The sequence below is a fragment of the Anabrus simplex genome, chromosome 7 (assembly GCF_040414725.1).
Source record: "Anabrus simplex isolate iqAnaSimp1 chromosome 7, ASM4041472v1, whole genome shotgun sequence".
In the NCBI taxonomy this organism is placed as follows: Eukaryota; Metazoa; Arthropoda; class Insecta; order Orthoptera; family Tettigoniidae; genus Anabrus; species Anabrus simplex.
Genome location: NC_090271.1, coordinates 143971884 through 143992852, shown reverse-complemented (window position 1 = coordinate 143992852; position 20969 = coordinate 143971884). Strand labels below are relative to the sequence as shown.

At 39.4% G+C, this 20969-nt stretch overlaps 1 protein-coding gene across 1 annotated transcript in view; it reads left to right on the top strand.

The window, feature by feature from the left end:
* The window catches only part of LOC136877741 (peptide transporter family 1-like), a 133985-nt gene that overhangs the window by 30345 nt on the left and 82671 nt on the right, over positions 1–20969 (top strand). Inside the window, exons 5-6 of the mRNA XM_068228730.1 lie at positions 2792–2874; positions 20657–20824. Coding sequence (XP_068084831.1) covers positions 2792–2874; positions 20657–20824 — 251 coding nt within the window. The remainder of the gene's footprint in view (positions 1–2791; positions 2875–20656; positions 20825–20969) is intronic.

The following is a 20969-nucleotide window of genomic DNA, read 5'->3' as shown; positions in this document are numbered from 1 at the left end:
AATTTCGATATATTAAAATGTTACTTGTCACTGCTTGTATTGTTGCTGCCACTATAAAGCTACCGTTTTATTGTCCAATTTGACATCCTTTGAAGTTAATACCCTTATAGGTTGCATTGATATGTTCATCATTGTATATACTATGTATATTAAAATTTTTTGCCATGCATGTGCCGTCAGGGCAGATGACATTTGCTCGATTGTTGCAGAACCGGACTTTTTGAATCAACCATAAAGAGAAGATGTCAGATGAGTGACTAGTAGGTTTCATAAAAGCACTATAAAACAAGAAGAAAATAAATTAGTGATACACAAACCGTAAAATATGTTTTGCACCACCTGGATTGCTGACGTACCAGGTTTCTCACAACCCAACAGAAAGTATGAGAAAAAAGCATACCCACTTTCTGTAACAAATAACATGATTGCCTGTCCTGTTCTGCCTTGCCCTACTAACAGCAGCTCTCCGGAGGTCATCCAGGGTTAGAGGTGAGTTCCCGCGTCTTCACACCGCCTGTTTCAACTGGTCCCATGCATGTTCAATCGAATTCATGCCAACACACACCACAGGTAATTCTGCTCTATCCATTTTGGTTTCCCTGAGAAACATAACGGGAGCCGTGCACGCATGTCGTACCATATTGCAGAAAGAACCTGCCTCCCATATGTTGTCAATAAGGCTGAATAATGGGCTGGAAGAATTCAGTCCCAATATTGTACAGTTGCCACAGTGCACGACAGATCCACCAAACTCCTGGACCCGAGGTATAGTGTATATGACTATTTGGCATTATTTCGCTCTCTCCATACACTCCTCCAATAACTATCAGGTGACAGACAAATTCTCCACTCATCAGTGAAGAAGACCTGACATCTTGGAAGTAATGTTCCAGTGCTCCCTTACCCATCTGCGCCAGGTGTTCCGGTGTTAGGGTGTACATGCAGGTGTTTGGCAAAAAGCTTTGGAGAATAGGAGATGGTTTCAAATTGTCTGAATAGATACAGCCCTCCCAGTTGCCGTCAACAAGGCATTACACAGTCCTGTAGCAGAGTCTTCTTGGTTCCTGCGAGCTAAGATCCACAAGTACTGGTCATTAGCTTCTATCGCTGATCACTGGCGACCACTGCGAGAATGATCTTCAACATGTTTTGTCACATGACGGAACATCCACAGATACAATTTGTGGTCTGTTCAGTGTGTAAACATGCCTCGACGAGTCATTACTGCAGTTGATCGTATGCATACTGTTACATAACCTCAGCAAAACATCTGTGTGGGAAGTATTTCCCATCTGGTTGGTGTACGCCATTGTGACATCATTAGGACATAAAACCGAGACTACTATCTCACTGGACATCCTTCAGAAGCACCCAAAATACATGTGGTGCAATTTTGTTTTAAGGTATATATGTAAAGTGTATCAGTTGTGCGTCTCTCTGACTGAATGGTCAGCGTCGAGGACTTTGGTTCATAAAGCCCCAGGTTCCGTCCCCAGTTGGGTCAAGGATTTTTAACTGTGCCTGGTTAATTCCTCTGACTTGGGGACTGGGTGTTTGTGTTTGTCCTAGTACACTCCTCTTCATATTAACACAGCACAGTACAACACACTACCAACCACCACAGAAACACGCAAATGTGAATACATCCTTCCACATAGGGTTAGCGACAGGAATGGTATCCGGCAACAAAGCAGAACCAAATCCACATGTGCGACACAGTTTGCACCATCAACTCCACCAGGGTGTAGGGGGGAAAAATATATTGCATAATTAAGAGATTACTTTAAAACATAATACCACATCAAGTAATAATGTTTCAAAGGGCTGCCCACACGGCTCAGCATGCAGCCCAAGTTTCTGGACCCTACTATAGAGACGACCTTCTGAAGTTAGGGTTGCTCAATGATTCCAAAATCATTATCCATGCAGATGATACTGAGGTGGTTGTGGTGTTGCTGATTATGGTTTTAAAAGGAACCACAACTGGGAAACGTATATTCTTAACTTTGTGAGGTTAAAAGCGGAAAAGTCTGATCCTTAGGAGAATGAAGTTAGAGTACTGACAAAAGGAAAGGAAGGACCATGAAGGGCATGAAAATGAAATACTTCCCTGGGCCTCGTAAACCTCATAAAACATTGCCTGCCGAGTGTGTTAGATTCGCAGCGTGGGCCGTAGTAGCTGTCAACATGCATTCGGGGCATGATCAGTTCGAATTCCACTGTCGGCAGCCTGGAAGATGGTTTTCCATGGTCTTTCATTTTTGCACCAGGTAAATATACCTCGACTGCTACCTTCCCAGCATTAGCCCTTATGTATCCCACTGTCACTGGAGTTAGTGTAACATTAAACATACAGTGGGAAGAACATATTCATTGCTTCCATATGATTACAATACACAGAGTCATGAAGTACAGTATTTGTCACCTTGGTAAATGAACAACTGAAAGTAGCAGAGTACACAGTGGTAACACATACCTACTGGATATAGCACCAATGCTACATTTGAGCAGTCATTACTTACCTCCTATAGGTGTAAAAACCTACATTTCTTTTTTTCAATATATGTTACTTCACCACTTTGAAATTTCAAGTAATCAATTGTACTGCAACAAAGCCCTTCTATAAGATACTACTCTCAAATAAGTATTGTAAGACACAATAAAAATGAATTTACAATTTCATGTAACAAGTTGTGAGACAAAAATGCCATGCAAAACAAAATGTAATAAGTTATAACCATCAAACAGTATCGGTAAACTAATAAACCAACCCTTTATTTCCCTTTTGCAGTTCTCTTTCTGGCCGGGAAACCATTATATAGGATGAAATCCCCGAAAGTGAATATCATTTACCAGTTCATAAAGTGTTCAACTGTAAGTACTTACAATTATCAATCAATTTAAGCTGGATCTAATTTGTACCATGGTTTCACACTAAGGCTGATGTTAATTTTTATAATAATATAATTTTCCTGGAAAACTGTTAAGAGATACCAAAATAGTTGTAAAAATTCTGCAGACATTTTTGAAAGCCATTTCCAAAAACTTTTTCATAAAAATTAGGTACATTATCTCAAAACTTGAGCATTAATCAAATTAGATTTATTAGGTTGTGTTCTAGGTTGTTGTGCATTAATCCAATGACCAAAAATATTATTGTTCACAGAACATGAGAAAAAGTTAATAACTTAGATTCTTTCTTGATTATATATTTCATTAGGTTGCAGTCTGCCTCCGTAGCATAACGGTTAGTGTTATTAGCTGCCGTCCTCGGGGGCCCGGGTTCGATTCCCGGTACTGCCCGAAATTTAAGAATGGCAGGAGGGTTGATATATGGTTGAAATTGTAGGTACATGTAGATCACCTCAATTGGGGGTGTGCCTGAAAAAGCTGCATATGAGGACACGAGTTTACTTTTTTTTATTAGGTTGCAATGTGTGCATTCATAACAATACATGCCTTATTTAAAATCTATAACATTAACTGTTAGCTCATAAACCTTTGGCTGGAAGTGTCAAGCTTAGGAATTTGTTTATTTATAATGTTGTTAACAATGAGAAGGATATTATTTCAAGATTCTACCACTATCTCATGAAGTAAGCTCAAATATCTATGCATATAAATTTTCATTACAATTGGCTCAATGGTTCTGATAGTTGGAACATAATAAATAAGTCAGCACAATCTTAATGCTTTTGTTATTATATACACACACAAAAATCCCTAAAAACTTGTCTTGGAATGCAATCGATTGCTATTATACACCTGAAAGTGAAAGATGAAATCACTATATGCCTGAAAAGAATCCCATACCCAATGGTGTATGCTGGCAACAAGACGTGGGCTACCACTAGACTTAGATTACCACTTTTTGATAGTTTGTTCAGTGAACGTTAAGCTCTAAGCATTCTGAGCTACAGCCAATAGCCAACGGAGTAGCCTGCTGTGTTGTCAAGGCTGCTTCACAAGCTACTGCCCTGGACTCTGCTACTGTCAATAATCACCACCTGATCAGTGGAGATGGTAGCCTCAGGTTTAGCAAATTAAAGTCCGGCTTTGTGACAAAATGGATAGAATGCTTGCCTTTGGTCCGACGGGCCCGGTTCAATTCTCAGAATTAATCCCCTCGTACTCTTAATTCCTTTGGTTTGGGGAATGGCTATTTATCACGTCCTAACCATTCATTTTATCCTCATTAGGTGACCACCAAGCCTATAAAGATGCCACGCATCATTATTATTATTATTATTATTATTATTATTATTATTATTATTATTATTATTATTATTATTAGTAATAGTAGTAGTAGTAGTAGTAGTAGAAGTAGTATAATAGGAGAGTTCTGCGGCCGCGGCCTCCTCCTCCTCCTCCCGCGGGAAATTTCAATTTTGACGGGAAATTTGAATTTTGGCGCGAGATTTGAATCGGTAAACAACTCCACGTGTTTTTTTTTGACAGCTGTCATCCGCCATCTTTAAACCACAGAGCACTGTGCTGCCCTCCTTATCGCAGTAGCTGCAAATTCGTCACCTGTCATCCGCAGTGCTGCCATCTTAACGGGCCTAAACCTTAGTGCTACCAACTTAACCTCACTAGCGCGAGATTTGAATCGGTAAACAAATCCACGTGCTTTTATGACAGCTGTCATCCGCCATCTTTAATCTATAGAGCACAGTGCTGCCCTCTTTAGCTACTTACCTTTGAAATGTGGTGGCGGATAATTTGAAAAATGCTTTTTGACAGCAGCCATCTTTAATCCAGAGAGCGCCGTTCTGCCCTCTTTAGCTAGATACCTTTGAAATGTGGTGGCAGGCAATTCCACGTGACAGCAGCCATCTTTAATCAAGAGAGCACCGTGCTGCCCTCTTTGTGGCGATGGCAAATTCCACGTGCTCTTGTTTGGAAACAAACTCACGTGCTTTTTTTCTGATAGCTGTCATCCGTCATCTTGCATCACAAACCTCAGTGCTGCACTCTTTAGCTAGATACCTTTGAAATGTGGTGGCGGCAATTTGAAAAATTCTATGTGCTCTTGTTTGGAAACAATGCCACGTGCTTTTTTGATAGCTGTCATCCGCCATCTTTAATCAATAGAGCACTGTGCTGCTATCATGCGGGCAATTTCGTCAGCTGTCATCCGCCATCTTCAATCTACAGAGCACCGTGCTGCCCTCTTTATGACATGTAGTAGTGGGCAATTTGAAAAGTTCTGTTAGCTGTCATCCGCCATCTTTAATCAAGAGAGCACCGTGCTGCCATCTTTAGCTAGATACGTTTGAAATGTGGTGGCGGCAAATCGAAAAATTCCACGTGCTCTTGTTTAGTAAAGAAACTCACGCGCTCTTTGTCAGCTGTTATCCCCCATCATACATCGCAAACCTCAGTGCTACACTCTTTAGGTACATACCTTTGAAATATTGTGGCAGATAATTTAAAAAGGAAAATTCTACATCAGCCATCTCTCGACGCTAATTGCACAAGATGGTGGCTATACATGACTCCTTAAGGGTGCTTACGCAAGATGGCCGCTATACATAAGTTCATATGAGACACCATTGGGATGCTTGCGCAAGATGACGGTTATACAAGGCTCCTTATGAGACGCCCTAGGGATGCTTGCGCAAGATGGCGGTTGCTCTTATGAGGCGACTTAAGGGTCCTTTGCACAAGATGGCTAGAGATGCCCAAAGGATGCTTGGGCAAGATGGCGGACGCAAGATGGCGGCTATACACGACTCCTTATGAGACGCATTAAGGGTGCTTGCGCAAGATGGCTGCTAATCTTATGAAGAAAGCTAGCTTAGAGGCTAACGTGTCATGCTAGTTCAATTCATTAAATTTGGGGCTTAAATATAAAATGTTAAATATCTCGAAAACGGTGCATCGTAGAGCAAAACGGACAAAATTTTTCTGCCCAATACCTCGGTTCGCAGTATGAGGAACATGATAGCATAAGAAAAACATAGTCTAATGATGAGATCAACGGTTCGGTTCCTACTTAGGCCCTTTGGCATTAGCTCTGTTTCAGCTTGTAATGAAGCAAGTCTTCGTAACATGATCAGGTCTAGCTATGGTAGAGAGTATAACGAGCCGTGCAGGTTCGATTCATTAAATTTGGGGCTTAAATGCAAAATGTTAAATATCTCGAAAACGGTGCATTGTAGAGCAAAACAGACAAAATATATCAACCCAATACCTCGGTTCGCAGTATGAGGAACATGACAGCATAAGAAAAACATAGCCTAATGATGAGATCGACGGTTCGATTCCTACTTACGCCCTTTGGCATTGGCAGCTATCTATTTCTACAAGATGGCGGCTATACATAGCTTCTTATGAGACAGCTTAAGAGCGCTTGCACAAGATGGCTGCTGTTCATATGAGACGCCCTAGGGGTGCTTGCGCGAGGTAGCAGCGACAAGACGATGACTATACACAGCTCCTTATGATACGGCCTAGAGGTGCTCACACAAGATGGTGGCTGCTCTGATGAAGAAAGCTAGCTTTGCATCGTGCAGGTATCTTTACAGCACTAAACCTCATACCTTTGAAATGTGGTGGCGGGTAATTTGAAAAATTCGACGTGCTTTTTCTTAACAGCAGCTATCTTTAAACAATAGCGGCTATACATAAGCTGTTAAGGCCTCCTCTTATGTCAAGACATAGCTCTATCGAACAAGTTTAAACCTGCATCGGGATAGCTAGAGTAAGCACGTGCTGCAGTAATGACGTCATTATGCACGTTTAGACTTGCAAATCACAAAAGAAACATAACAAGACTAGAATCGAACACTGCACTCTATGCCGTTAACTTTATCATGTGATCAGAACATTGATTGAAGTGTTTAGAACACTAAATAAGTGATCAAGACTAAAATAGAACACAGTATTCGATACAACAAGTGTTTAGAACATGTCAGGAGATACCTTTGTTCTAAGAAGATTAGATTACCGCAGTTTCCTTGTAGGGCTAATAGGCTAAAGGGCTAATGGGCAAAAGGGCTATAGGGCTAATGGGCTAAAGGGCTAGTGTGCCTCTCCTCTCTTTATCCGGGCTTGAGACCGGCTCTACAACTAGAGGCGGAGTTAACACCCTATGGAGGGGAGAATGTTGAGAAATAATCTATACGAATATAGCTACTCGATCGACTATATACTACAGATGGATGACTTAGGTGAGGGTAAGCGCTTACTTAATAATACCTACAAGTCGTAATGCATGCTCTATTTCAAAAATATCCTCTTTGTACTGTGTGTAAGCAGCATCATGATAGGCTCTTAGCAGTTGTAAACGTTTTACGAGTACGTTGAGGTCTTTACAGTATCTTATATCTACATAGGGTAACAGAGGCTTGTTGTGAACTTTGAGTCTATATGCAGATAGTTGATGTGTAGGGACTTGTTTTGATGTAATACGTGCTTCAGCAGTAGCTTTTCTAGGTACAAACTTAACTTGTTTCGATAGCGATGAAGGATAATGATGTTGATCAAAACAGTAGTAAAGGGAAAGTAGAAGAAGAAGAAAATCTTAATGTTTCATTGCAATTACAGCTTGATGATTTTACTTCATTTCCTAAGCCTACTACACGTTCTGTCGCAGTGCAAACATCTCAAGAAGAGATGCAAGGTAAAGAAGAAGGAAATTTCAACGCTTCATCTAATCTTCTTAGAACAAAGGTATCCCCTGACATGTTCTAAACACATGTTGTATCGAGTACAGTGTTCTATTTTTGGCTCGATCACTTATTTAGTGTTCTAAACACTTCAATCAATGTTCTGATCACATGATAAAGTTAACGGCATAGAGTGCAGTGTTCGATTCTAGTCTTGTTATGCTTCTTTTATGATTTGCAAGTCTAAACATGCATAATGACGTCATTACTGCAGCACGTGCTTACTCTAGCTATCCCGATGCAGGTTTAAACTTGTTCGATAGAGCTATGTCTTGACATAAGAGGAGGCCTTAACAGCTTATGTATAGCCGCTATTGTTTAAAGATAGCTGCTGTTAAGAAAAAGCACGTCGAATTTTTCAAATTACCCGCCACCACATTTCAAAGGTATGAGATTTAATGCTGAAAAGATACCTGCACGATGCAAAGCTAGCTTTCTTCATCAGAGCAGCCACCATCTTGTGTGAGCACCTCTAGGCCGTATCATAAGGAGCTGTGTATAGTCATCGTCTTGTCGCTGCTACCTCGCGCAAGCACCCCTAGGGAGTCTCATAAGAGCAGCAGTCATCTTGTGCAAGCGCTCTTAAGCTGTCTCATAAGAAGCTATGTATAGCCGCCATCTTGTAGAAATAGATAGCTGTCAATGCCAAAGGGCGTAAGTAGGAATCGAACCGTCGATCTCATCATTAGACTATGTTTTTCTTATGCTATCATGTTCCTCATACTGCGAACCGAGGTATTGGGTTGATATATTTTGTCTGTTTTGCTCTACGATGCACCGTTTTCGAGATATTTAACATTTTGCATTTAAGCCCCAAATTTAATGAATCGAACCTGCACGGCTCGTTATACTCTCTACCATAGCTAGACCTGATCATGTTACGAAGACTTGCTTCATTACAAGCTGAAACAGAGCTAATGCCAAAGGGCCTAAGTAGGAACCGAACCGTTGATCTCATCATTAGACTATGTTTTTCTTATGCTATCATGTTCCTCATACTGCGAACCGAGGTATTGGGCAGAAAAATTTTGTCCGTTTTGCTCTACGATGCACCGTTTTCGAGATATTTAACATTTTATATTTAAGCCCCAAATTTAATGAATTGAACTAGCATGACACGTTAGCCTCTAAGCTAGCTTTCTTCATAAGATTAGCAGCCATCTTGCGCAAGCACCCTTAATGCGTCTCATAAGGAGTCGTGTATAGCCGCCATCTTGCGTCCGCCATCTTGCGCAAGCATCCTTTGGGCATCTCTAGCCATCTTGTGCAAAGGACCATTAAGCCGCCTCATAAGAGCAACCGCAATCTTGCGCAAGCATCCCTAGGGCGTCTCATAAGGAGCCTTGTATAACCGTCATCTTGCGCAAGCATCCCAATGGTGTCTCATATGAACTTATGTATAGCGGCCATCTTGCGTAAGCACCCTTAAGGAGTCATGTATAGCCACCATCTTGTGCAATTAGCGTCGAGAGATGGCTGATGTAGAATTTTCCTTTTTAAATTATCTGCCACAATATTTCAAAGGTATGTACCTAAAGAGTGTAGCACTGAGGTTTGCGATGTATGATGGGGGATAACAGCTGACAAAGAGCGCGTGAGTTTCTTTACTAAACAAGAGCACGTGGAATTTTTCGATTTGCCGCCACCACATTTCAAACGTATCTAGCTAAAGATGGCAGCACGGTGCTCTCTTGATTAAAGATGGCGGATGACAGCTAACAGAACTTTTCAAATTGCCCACTACTACATGTCATAAAGAGGGCAGCACGGTGCTCTGTAGATTGAAGATGGCGGATGACAGCTGACGAAATTGCCCGCATGATAGCAGCACAGTGCTCTATTGATTAAAGATGGCGGATGACAGCTATCAAAAAAGCACGTGGCATTGTTTCCAAACAAGAGCACATAGAATTTTTCAAATTGCCGCCACCACATTTCAAAGGTATCTAGCTAAAGAGTGCAGCACTGAGGTTTGTGATGCAAGATGACGGATGACAGCTATCAGAAAAAAAGCACGTGAGTTTGTTTCCAAACAAGAGCACGTGGAATTTGCCATCGCCACAAAGAGGGCAGCACGGTGCTCTCTTGATTAAAGATGGCTGCTGTCACGTGGAATTGCCTGCCACCACATTTCAAAGGTATCTAGCTAAAGAGGGCAGAACGGCGCTCTCTGGATTAAAGATGGCTGCTGTCAAAAAGCATTTTTCAAATTATCCGCCACCACATTTCAAAGGTAAGTAGCTAAAGAGGGCAGCACTGTGCTCTATAGATTAAAGGTGGCGGATGACAGCTGTCAAAAAAGCACGTGGATTTGTTTACCGATTCAAATCTCGCGCTAGTGAGGTTAAGTTGGTAGCACTAAGGTTTAGGCCCGTTAAGATGGCAGCATTGCGGATGACAGGTGACGAATTTGCAGCTACTGCGATAAAGAGGGCAGCAAAGTGCTCTGTGGTTTAAAGATGGCGGATGACAGCTGTCAAAAAAAGCACGTGGATTTGTTTACCGATTCAAATCTCGCGCTAGTTAGGTTAAGTTGGTACCACTGAGGTTTAGACCCGTCAAGATGGCAGTACTGAGGTTAGCGATGCGTTGTTGTCTGTCAAAAAGCACGTGGCTGTCAAAAAGCACGTGGATTTGTTTACAAATTCAAATCTCCCGCTAGTAAGGTTAAGTTGGTACCACTGAGGTTTAGGCCCGTCAAGATAGCAGCACTGAGGTTAGCGATGCGTTGTTGTCTGTCAAAAAGCACGTGGCTGTCAAAAAAAACGTGGATTTGTTTACCAATTCAAATCTCGCGCTAGTTAGGTTAAGTTGGTACCACTGATATTTAGGCCAGTCAAGATGGCAGCAGTGAGGTTAGCGATGCGTTGTTGTCGATGACAGCTGTCAGAGCGCATGTGGCTTTGTTTACAAATTCAAATCTCGTGCCAAAATTCAAATTTCCCGCGGGAGGAGGAGGCCCCGGGAGGAGGAGGCCGCAGAACTGTCCCATTATACTATTATTATTATTATTATTATTATTATTATTATTCCAGAGATGGCAAATTTCTGTCCACAACTACTGCTAAAAATGAAATGGAAATGGCGTATGGCTTTTATAGTGCCGGGAGTGTCCGAGGACATGACCGGCTCGCCAGGTGCAGGTCTTTCGATTTGACTCCCTTAGGCGACTTGCGCGTCATGATGAGGATGAAATGATGATGAAGACGACACATGCACCCAGACCCCGAGCCAGAGAAATTAACCAATGATAGTTAAAATTCCCGACCCTGCCGGTAATCGAACCCAGGACCCCTGTGACCAAGGGCCAGCACGCTAACCATTTAGCCATAGAGCCGGACACAACTACCGCTGAAAATGTACAATACCTGCCTGCTATCGGGGGGTGTTTAGGATCCGCTGGAAAACCGCTCGGCTAGTTTTAATAAGCAAAGAGAAATCTGGGGGCTATAGGCATTTGTGTATGCTGGATACTGCTGGTAAAGGATTAGAGAAACTTTTGCAGCCAAGAATACTTTCAGCAGTTCAACTAGCTGGGGACCTCTCTGATCGTCAATATGGTTTTCGAGGAGGACATTCGACAATCGATGAAGTATGGGAAGTGTTGTATATAGCGAAAAGTACACAAATGGGAAATCATCATCCTCAAAAAGTGACACTTCTTGTGAGTGGATGTTAAGAATGCTTTCAACTCGATAAGGTGGAATGACATACTGGAAGCGCTTCAAAATACTTTCAAATTACCAGAGTATCTCATGCGCATAATGAGAAATTATCTGAAAGATCGCACTCTAGTATATGACACAGAAGTTGGGCAGAGAGTGGAACGGCTCACAGACGGTGCAGCACAAGGGTCCATCCTTGACCGAAATCTGTGGAACATTGTGTATGATGTATTGTTGAGGTTAGAGATGCCGGAAGACACAATGCTAGTGGGCTATGTTGATAATATAGCTGGTTTGATAGTAGCTCGAAATTTGGAGTTGGCTCAGTTTAAGCTAAATCAAGTGATGCGACGGGTGAAAGATTGGATGGCGAATCACAGATTACAACTGGCAGATCATAAAACAGCGATCGTTCTCTTGACAAGTAAAAGGATCACGACTGCCATTCTAATGTATATTGGACAAACAGAAATCGAAACATCTAGAAGTATAAAGCACTTGAGAGTGACACTTGATACCAAACTTACTTTTTGGAATCATATCAAACGGGTGACAGATAAGGCGGTGAAAACTACGATTGCGCTGAGTAGATTAATGAACAACGTTAAACGTCTGAAGTCTAGCAAACGATGACTTCTGATGTCGATAGTTCACTCGACACTTCTATATGGTGCCAAAGTCTGGGCTGAATCTCTGAAGTTTGATAATACCGGTGAAGGATAGCTGCGGTACAGCGGAGATCAGCTTTGCGTATTACAAGCGCATAGAACATAGTATCCGAACCTGCGATTCTTACGGTAGCAGTGGTAGCACCGATTGATTTACTTGCCTTAGAGAGAGAGGGGAACTACTCAAGGGAAGCTCGGAAAGAAGCGTGCTAAGGAGCTAGCTTATAGACAACAAATGGAGCAGTGGCAGCAAAGATGGGAGGAAGATCCTCGAGGAAAATGGACTATGCGGCTGATACCACGTCTGGCTGATTGGGTTGCCCGAGCTCACTCATGGTGAGATTAACTTTTACATTACGCAACTACTGACGGGTCACGGATACTTCCGGAAATTTCTACACAGAGTAGGTAGAGCGAGCGACTCGGCGTGTATTTATTGCAATGATGTAGACGATGTATTTCACACATTTTTTGTATGCTATCATTGGTCAAGTCAGAGAAGATGTTTAGATACGGAGCAAGGAGAGTTGACACCAGAAAATATTGTGCAGGTGAAGCTACGAAACCAAGAATAATAGGATCAGGTAGCAGTATATGTAGAAGGCATCCTGCGTCAGAAAAAGAGGGATATGAATGCTCATGAACGGCAGTAAGGAGAAATAAAGGAAGAAGAAACCTGAGAAATCAGCATGACACCGCCCTGAAGTAATGCGAGAACGGTTCCGGGGCGGAGGTATACGTCGTAGGAAAATGGTGTGTGGGTTTTAGTGAGTAGGAATCTCACACGCTTGTGGAGTGCGGACCCTCACAAGTGTCTCATGAAAGATTTCCCACACTTCCCCGTAAAAACATTATTATTATTATTATTATTATTATTATTATTATTATTATTATTATTATTATTATTATTATTATTATTATTATTTCTGTGAAGGCCTGCTAAGGACCATGTGCCAATTTCAATTCAATTCTTCATGCTTTGTTGTTTTCTCTTCTGTTCCTTCCAGTATACTTTCATCTTTTCACTATTTACATCAAAGAAAGGACAATAAGTTCCACCTTTTCAATACTATATATTGTGTGAAAGTTTTACATTACAGTTAAAACATCACAACTTTTGTACATTCGGTACCGGTTTCGACAGATTCCCTGTCATCATCAGCCGAGAATAATTAAACAAAGACAAATATAGATCATGATTCTTATGGTGTGATTACAATGGTGGATTAAAAATATACATTATATGATTAAAATAGTATATATATATATATATATATATATACACACAAATAAAAGGTAAGTAAAATGGGAATGGTCATTATTCTATGAGGTGTACACCTTAATATTTCTAATTAAAAGGTTAATTTGTTAAAAGAAATTTTGTTCTTGTAATATATAATTAGGGCCTATAGTGAAAATTTGATTGTAGGCTTAAATCTGTAATATTTTAACTTTTTGACCAGTCAATTCATTGAAGTTATGTAGCCATGTTTGACACATTAAAAAGGTAAACAAACATGTAGTCGAATGGTGTTCCACATAAAATATGTACAATAAAATTCGATTGGAGCTTCAACTTGGACTTAAGAATGGAAGAATTATATTAATGTTCAATGCAAGCAGAAATAGATGAGTTAATTTTTTCACTATGTATTGATGTCGATAGTTAGAATGTCCATTGAACAGTTCAATATGTTGATTTGTATTCTGGAATAGTTTACATTATTTTGAGAAATAGTAATTGAGGTTCTTGCTAAGGTGGTACTTGAAGATCTTGTGTTGTAAGTTGTGAATACATAAATGATTTGGAAAGATCCTGATCCAAGTCGGAACCTATAAGAAATAAAATGCTATTTAAAGTTATATGAAAATCGGAAGGAGTAAAAATTCGCGAAATATTAGCGAAATGAAGGACTCACCTCAGGTGCCAAGTTGGTAGTAGATGTATCGGAGTGGAACTAACAGGTTGAATGTGAAGAGACGGACCTCAGAAGGAAGCAAGGAGGGGCGGAGTTACTGAGCGAGGGGAAGAGGGAGCGCGGTGGAGGCGGGACTATAATCGGGTGGGCGCGGACGGCGGTAGGGGTAATATGTAAGCGTGTTATGGATTGTTTCGATTTTTGGGGATTTTAAGATTGTTCAATATTTTGATAAACGTATCAAATAAAATCGTAGGTTTGTCGGATGAATCATTGAGATTAAAATTTGAATTATGGTACTGATCAAGTGAGATGTAAAATTGTTCAGTGAAATCAAGTATAGGACCTTTATTTATTATTTCAATGATGTCTATATCGTGGTCTATGCCATAAAATTTGTGTTTATAGTCGTGTATATGTTGGCCTACTGCGGAGAATATTCTGTATTTAATTGCATTTACGTGTTCTGTATATCTAATTTTGAACGATCTACCGGTCTGTCCGAGGTAGGTACTGAGGCAGTCGTTACAATGAAATCTATAGACACCTGACTTTTCAAAGGGGTTGGAAGGGTTGATTGAGTTAGAGTTGTGTAGAATGTCTAGGTTTCTATTATTAGTTCTGAAGGAAATGTTAATATTCTGCTTCTTAAATATATTTGTAATATTATGGATATTGCTATTATAGGTAAAAGTTGAAAAAGTTTTTGATTTAGTAGTTTGTTTAATTAGGTTCGATTTTGGGCGATGTCTGAATTTGCTGATTATATTTTCTATAAAATTCTTATTGTAGCCATTATGAAATGCGATATTGCGTATAGTGTTTAATTCTTTATTAAGGTCTTCAATATTCAATATTCCTATGTCAAAATCAGACTTGGATCAGGATCTTTCCAAATCATTTATGTATTCACAACTTACAACACAAGATCTTCAAGTACCACCTTAGCAAGAACCTCAATTACTATTTCTCAAAATAATGTAAACTATTCCAGAATACAAATCGACATATTGAACTGTTCAATGGACATTCTAACTATCAACATCAATACATAGTGAAAAAATTAACTCATCTATTTCTGCTTGCATTGAACATTAATATAATTCTTCCATTCTTAAGTCCAAGTTGAAGCTCCAATCGAATTTTATTGTACATATTTTATGTGGAACACCATTCGACTACATGTTTGTTTACCTTTTTAATGTGTCAAACATGGCTCCATAACTTCAATGAATTGACTGGTCAAAAAGTTAAAATATTACAGATTTAAGCCTACAATCAAATTTCACTATAGGCCCTAATTATATATTACAAGAACAAAATTTCTTTTAACAAATTAACCTTTTAATTAGAAATATTAAGGTGTACACCTCATAGAATAATGACCATTCCCATTTTCCTTACCTTTTATTTGTGTGTATATATAGGCCCTATATATTATTTTAATCATATAATGTATATTTTTAATCCACCATTGTAATCACACCATAAGAATCATGATCTATATTTGTCTTTGTTTAATTATTCTCGGCTGATGATGACAGGGAATCTGTCGAAACCGGTACCGAATGTACAAAAGTTGTGATGTTTTAACTGTAATGTAAAACTTTCACACAATATATAGTATTGAAAAGGTGGAACTTATTGTCCTTTCTTTGATGTAAATCTTGTTTCAATACGGAACCTAAATATGAAATTCTTAACGGTAAATCTTTTCACTATGCTATTTCTTTCTGTCCTCGGACCACTTTGCACCAGGTTTCTTGTTCAATCTTCCTTAGAATCCTCCCATACTTACTACTATCTTTCTAAAACTCTCTCTGTAAATAGTTTCTTCTTCTCTTATATTAGTTCTTTCTAAATCTTTGAAGCATCCAAGAATGGATACCATGGTTTACAGAGGTGTAGGAAGGTGCAGGCATGAATGGGTGGATAGAGAAAAGATAAAATTTTAACTTAAAACTCTACAATTCGAAATTTTATTTTATTTATTACCTTGGTTGTTGGTGTTTTTGTGGAGTTTTTTTTTTTTTTTTTTTTTTTTCAGAATTTAAAATTTGATAGACAATAATCAGGTACAACACGAGTTGAGTCAGATAGCTCAAATGTTACACCATTCCCAAGAGCACTATTGCTCTAATTTACAAGAAAGGACATGGGGCTCCAATATTTAGAACATTAAAAAGAGCGTCTTTGCTCCACACAATTACTCTCTACGAGACTACTCTCCAATATTTACAAGATTCCAGCCTTTCAAAGGCACAATTCAACTTTTACATTAGGTTAACAACAACCAGTTTCTACTGTCTCATTTGCTCGACAGCCTACATTACATTGAAAAAGAATAGTTAACAGAGGCAAAAAGTGCCTATTCTACATGACCTTAGTAAAAAAAAGAAAAGGTTCAAGTTATTGGCCGAAAATCAAAATGTTAGTCCCACTGGCTGAAAAAATGTTCACCATTAGAATGTTGGCTGGCAGGGTAGGAGAGGTGATGGCATACGATTTCTAATCACCAAATTGCATGCCAAAAGCCTGGATTTAATTCCAAACCCCTTTGCATTGATCATATAGAGTGAGGGCATGTGATGAATCAATCAATCAGAAAAGACTGAAGACTGCTGCAGCTTTTGTCGACCTTACATCAGCCTATGACACGGTCTGGAGAGAGGGACTGTTGCTCAAGTTTGTTCAGGTCATCCCTTGTCAGAAGCTAGCATGCTTACTAAACAACATGTTATCCAACCGTCGACTTGTTGTATTTCTGAATGGTGAAAGAAGCAGGTGGAGATCTCTAAATAATGGTTTACCCCAAGGGTCAGTTTTATCTCCCATTCTATTCAATCTTTACATCCATGACCTGCCAAGAACAACTTCAAAGAAGATACAGTTTGCAGATGATCTAGCTTTAATTACTCAGAGTACGGATTTGGCACACTGTGAGGATGTACTTACAGAGGACCTAGCTACCATGTGCGACTATTTTCACAAATGGAGACTCCAACCAAATCCTAGTAAAACGGAAGTAACAGCATTCCACTTGCATAACATGGAAGCTAATCGGAAGCTACATGTGCTTTTTAACGGAACAGAAGTCTCCCACAACTTCTTCCCAAAATATCTGGGTGTCACACTGGATCGGTCCTTGTCGTTCAAACAGCATTGCTCGAATCTGTCAAAGAAGCTGAGTACAAGAGTAAATCTACTGCATAAACTAGCGGGCAGCAACTGGGGTGCAGATGCAAACACTCTTCGCACTGCTTCACTTTCTCTAGTATACTCGGCTGGTGAGTACTGCGCTCCTGTGTGGGAAAACAGCGTACATTCGAGCAAGATTGATGTACAGCTCAATGAAACCATGAGAGTTGTTACTGGTACAGTGAGGTCGACTCCTACTCAGTGGCTGCCTGTTTTAGCAAACATTGCTCCTCCAGATCTGAGGAGAAAAGCAGCAAAAGTACAGTTGCTCAAGAAGACCTTTGCACACAGGAACACACTTTTGTTCAATGCCTTACGAGATCCACCTGTGATGAGGTTAAAATCCAGGAATCCACTCTGGACTGATCTACACTCCTATAAAAAATTCAGTGTAACAGCAGAATGGAGACAGCGATGGGAACAATGTCCACCCACTAACGCCTTTCTGATTAAAGACCCAACGAAGAAAGTGCCAGGTTTCGATCTTCCTCGACATGAGTGGTCAAAACTCAACCGTTTCAGAACAGGCCACGGCAGGTGCCGATATATGATGAAAAAGTGGGGATATTGTGAAAGTGCTGCGTGTGAGTGTGGTGCTGAGAAGCAGACATTGCTTCATGTTGTTGAGAGCTGTCCACTGTCAGCATTTAAGGACGGTTTACGGACTCTCCATGAATTGACACCAAGTGCAGTGGACTGGTTGTCGAAGCTGGACATTCTAGTTTAATTACCTCTATATTTTAATGTGTATGTTAATTGTATATTTTTACAGATTATGCTTGTAAATGCCATACGATAATAATAATAATAATAATAATAATAATAATAATAATAATAATAATAATCAATCAATGACCACTGATCTGCATTTAGGGTTGTTGCTCATATGGCAGGTTCCCTATCGTTTGTTTACCTAGTACAATGAAACCTCGGAATGTGAGTAACTTGGTCTATGAGTGTTTTGCAAGACGAGCAAACATTTTAAATAAATTTTAACTTCATATGCGAGTGAGGTTCCGCAATACGAGCGTCACGTGTGCCTACGTGTCCCTTTCCCTGTTCGTTTGTAGAATGGATGAACGAGATCTTTGGTCCTGTAGATAAGAAATACTTTTCAGAATATAATCTGCTGCTCAATGTCTTGCTGGTTATGGACAATGCTCCTGCTCATCCTCCACGTCTTGAGGCCTTGAGGACGACGAGGAATTCAAGTTCGTTAAGGTTAAGTTCTTCCTCCCAGCACTACTCCAGCCTATGGATAAGCAAGTTATTTCAAACTTCAAGAAGCTATACACAAAAGCACTATTTCAGCGATGCTCTGAAGTGACCGAAGGAACAAACCTTACCCTCCGAAAGTTTGGGAGAAATCATTTCCCCATCGTGAACTGCCTGAAAATCATCGATGAAGCCTGGGATGGAGTCACCAAGAGAACTCTCTTTTCCGCTTGTGGAAAGCTGTGGCCTGACTGTGTCCTCAGAGGTGACTTTGAAGGGATTGTTGGTGACAATGAGCCGCCGATTGTCGATGAAATTGTGTCCTTAGGGAAGACTATGGGGCTGGAGGTGAACGACGTGGACATTCAAGAGCTGGTGGCAGAACATGGCAAGAACTGACCACCAACGAACTGATGGACCTGCATCGCGAACAGGAGGAGGTTATGGAGATCTCGTCTGGGGAAGAGGAGGAGGAAAAGTAAATGGAATCTCTCACTTCAACTGAGATTCAGGAGAAGTGCAAAATGTGGGAAAAGGTGCAATATATTTTTAGAAAACCACCCGAATAAGGCTGTAGCAGTGCGAGCGATGAATCAGTTCATTGACAATGCAATGTCACATTTTCGTGAAATCCTCAAAAAGAGGCAAAAGTAACAGTTATTGGGCAGGTTCCTCATTAAAGTTGCACGAAAAGAAAACAATTCCAGTGAGCCAACAGATAGCAGCGATTCCGTTAGTGAAATTCGTGCTACACAGTAACTCTTCTCATGTCATCTGTCATCTCTCTCACACAAACAATGATTGTATTGTAAGGAAAAGTGCATTTAAATTTGTTTTACGTTATATTTTGTTTTAGAAATGGTATGCGAATAAATATTTTTGTGTTGTGGACGAATCATCCGCGTTTCAGTTGTTTTTTATGGGAAAACTTGCTTTGATATACGAGCGATTTAGATTACAAGCATGTTGCCAGAATGAATTATGCTCGCAATCCAAGGTTCCACTGTATTTTCTTTCTTGAGATGTATTGTGTTTAGGATTGTGAGGTTTTAAAGACTTTTTTCACTTTTCGTCTTTACCTTAAATGACTCGTCACCTTGTCTAATATCCGGCTAAATGGCTGAATGGTTAATATGCTGGCCTTTGGTTCAAGGGGTTCCTGAGTTTGATTTTAACTTGCATTAGTTAATTCCTATGGCTCAGGGGCTGGTTGTTTGTGATGTCTTCAGCATCAGATTTCATCATAGTAGGACCCCGTCCTCACAGCCTATATGGCGTCAACTCGACAGACCTGCACCAGGCCTCTCTGGAGGCCACATGATGTTGTTGTTGTTGTTGTTGGTATTATTATTATTATTATTATTATTATTATTATTATTATTATTATTATTATTATTATTATTATTATTATTATTATTATTATTATTATTATTATTATTATTATTATTATTATTATTATTATTATTATTATTATTACCTTGTCTAACCGGAGATACCCAATGTACAATTTCAGGTGAAGAAAAGCTTGTCGTGTTTACAAGAAATGTTTATAACATTTTGTTACCAACATGTCGTAGCAAAAGATGTTGACAACAACTGTTAGTGTGTAAATTTATTAAATAATAAGCTGTTTATGCTATAAGCTACTAAGACTGTACTTTAATTATTAATAAGATAATAAAGTGTGATCATGGAAGAAAATATTTTTTTTTATTGTTGGAGAAGATCTATTTTACAAATTTAGATTTGTCCTAGTTGCTATATTTTATATGTAGAGCTACATTTAGAAACTGGTTAGCATAGGTGATTCAGAATTAAAATGTTCAATAGGAGGCTAAGATTGATTTCATTCTAATTATCTTACTCTATTTAATCTGGAATGATACAATTTGATTAGGAATTATACTTTCTCAGATAATTAAAATGAGAAGAAGAATACCAGTAAATGAAATAACAGATTCTAATCTTGAAACGTCATTTCAAGATGTACGGCATAGCTATTTGGATAATCAGAATATCGTTAATGTATTCCAAGTAATTCTAGGAAGAAATTTTGACAAAAGAAGGTTGTATGTAGCCTACTCCCACAAATATAGTTGTAAAGTGAAATTCAAGTCATTTAGTTGTAAATAAAGTCATTTAGGATTAAGGGTTCTTCCAGTAAATAATGCATATCACTAAATGAATACTCCCTTAGATATTTGCAAAAATGGACTTGCACTAAAAGATGCAAAGTAATTGGTGTACTCAGTAAGTTACATGATTTGAATTAACAAACTGGCGATATATACTAGAATGTTTTAATAAATGTGTTTTAGTTTGCTTTTATCCAAAGGTTTAAATCCAAAGAGGAACCCAAAGAGCACTGGCTGGATTATGCAGATGATACATATGACAGGAAGCTGATTGCTGACATGAAGATTGTATTGGCTATGCTGTACTTGCTGATACCACTGCCTTTGTTCTGGAGTCTGTTTGACCAACAGGTATAAGGGAATTCTTGGTTCCATATAATCACAACTTTATAAATAGTAGTACAATGATATGAAATATTACTTATTGGTAGATGCCTGGCTGTTTCACTCTTGTAAATAATGACCTCACACTTGATAGGAAATACTGATATACCTA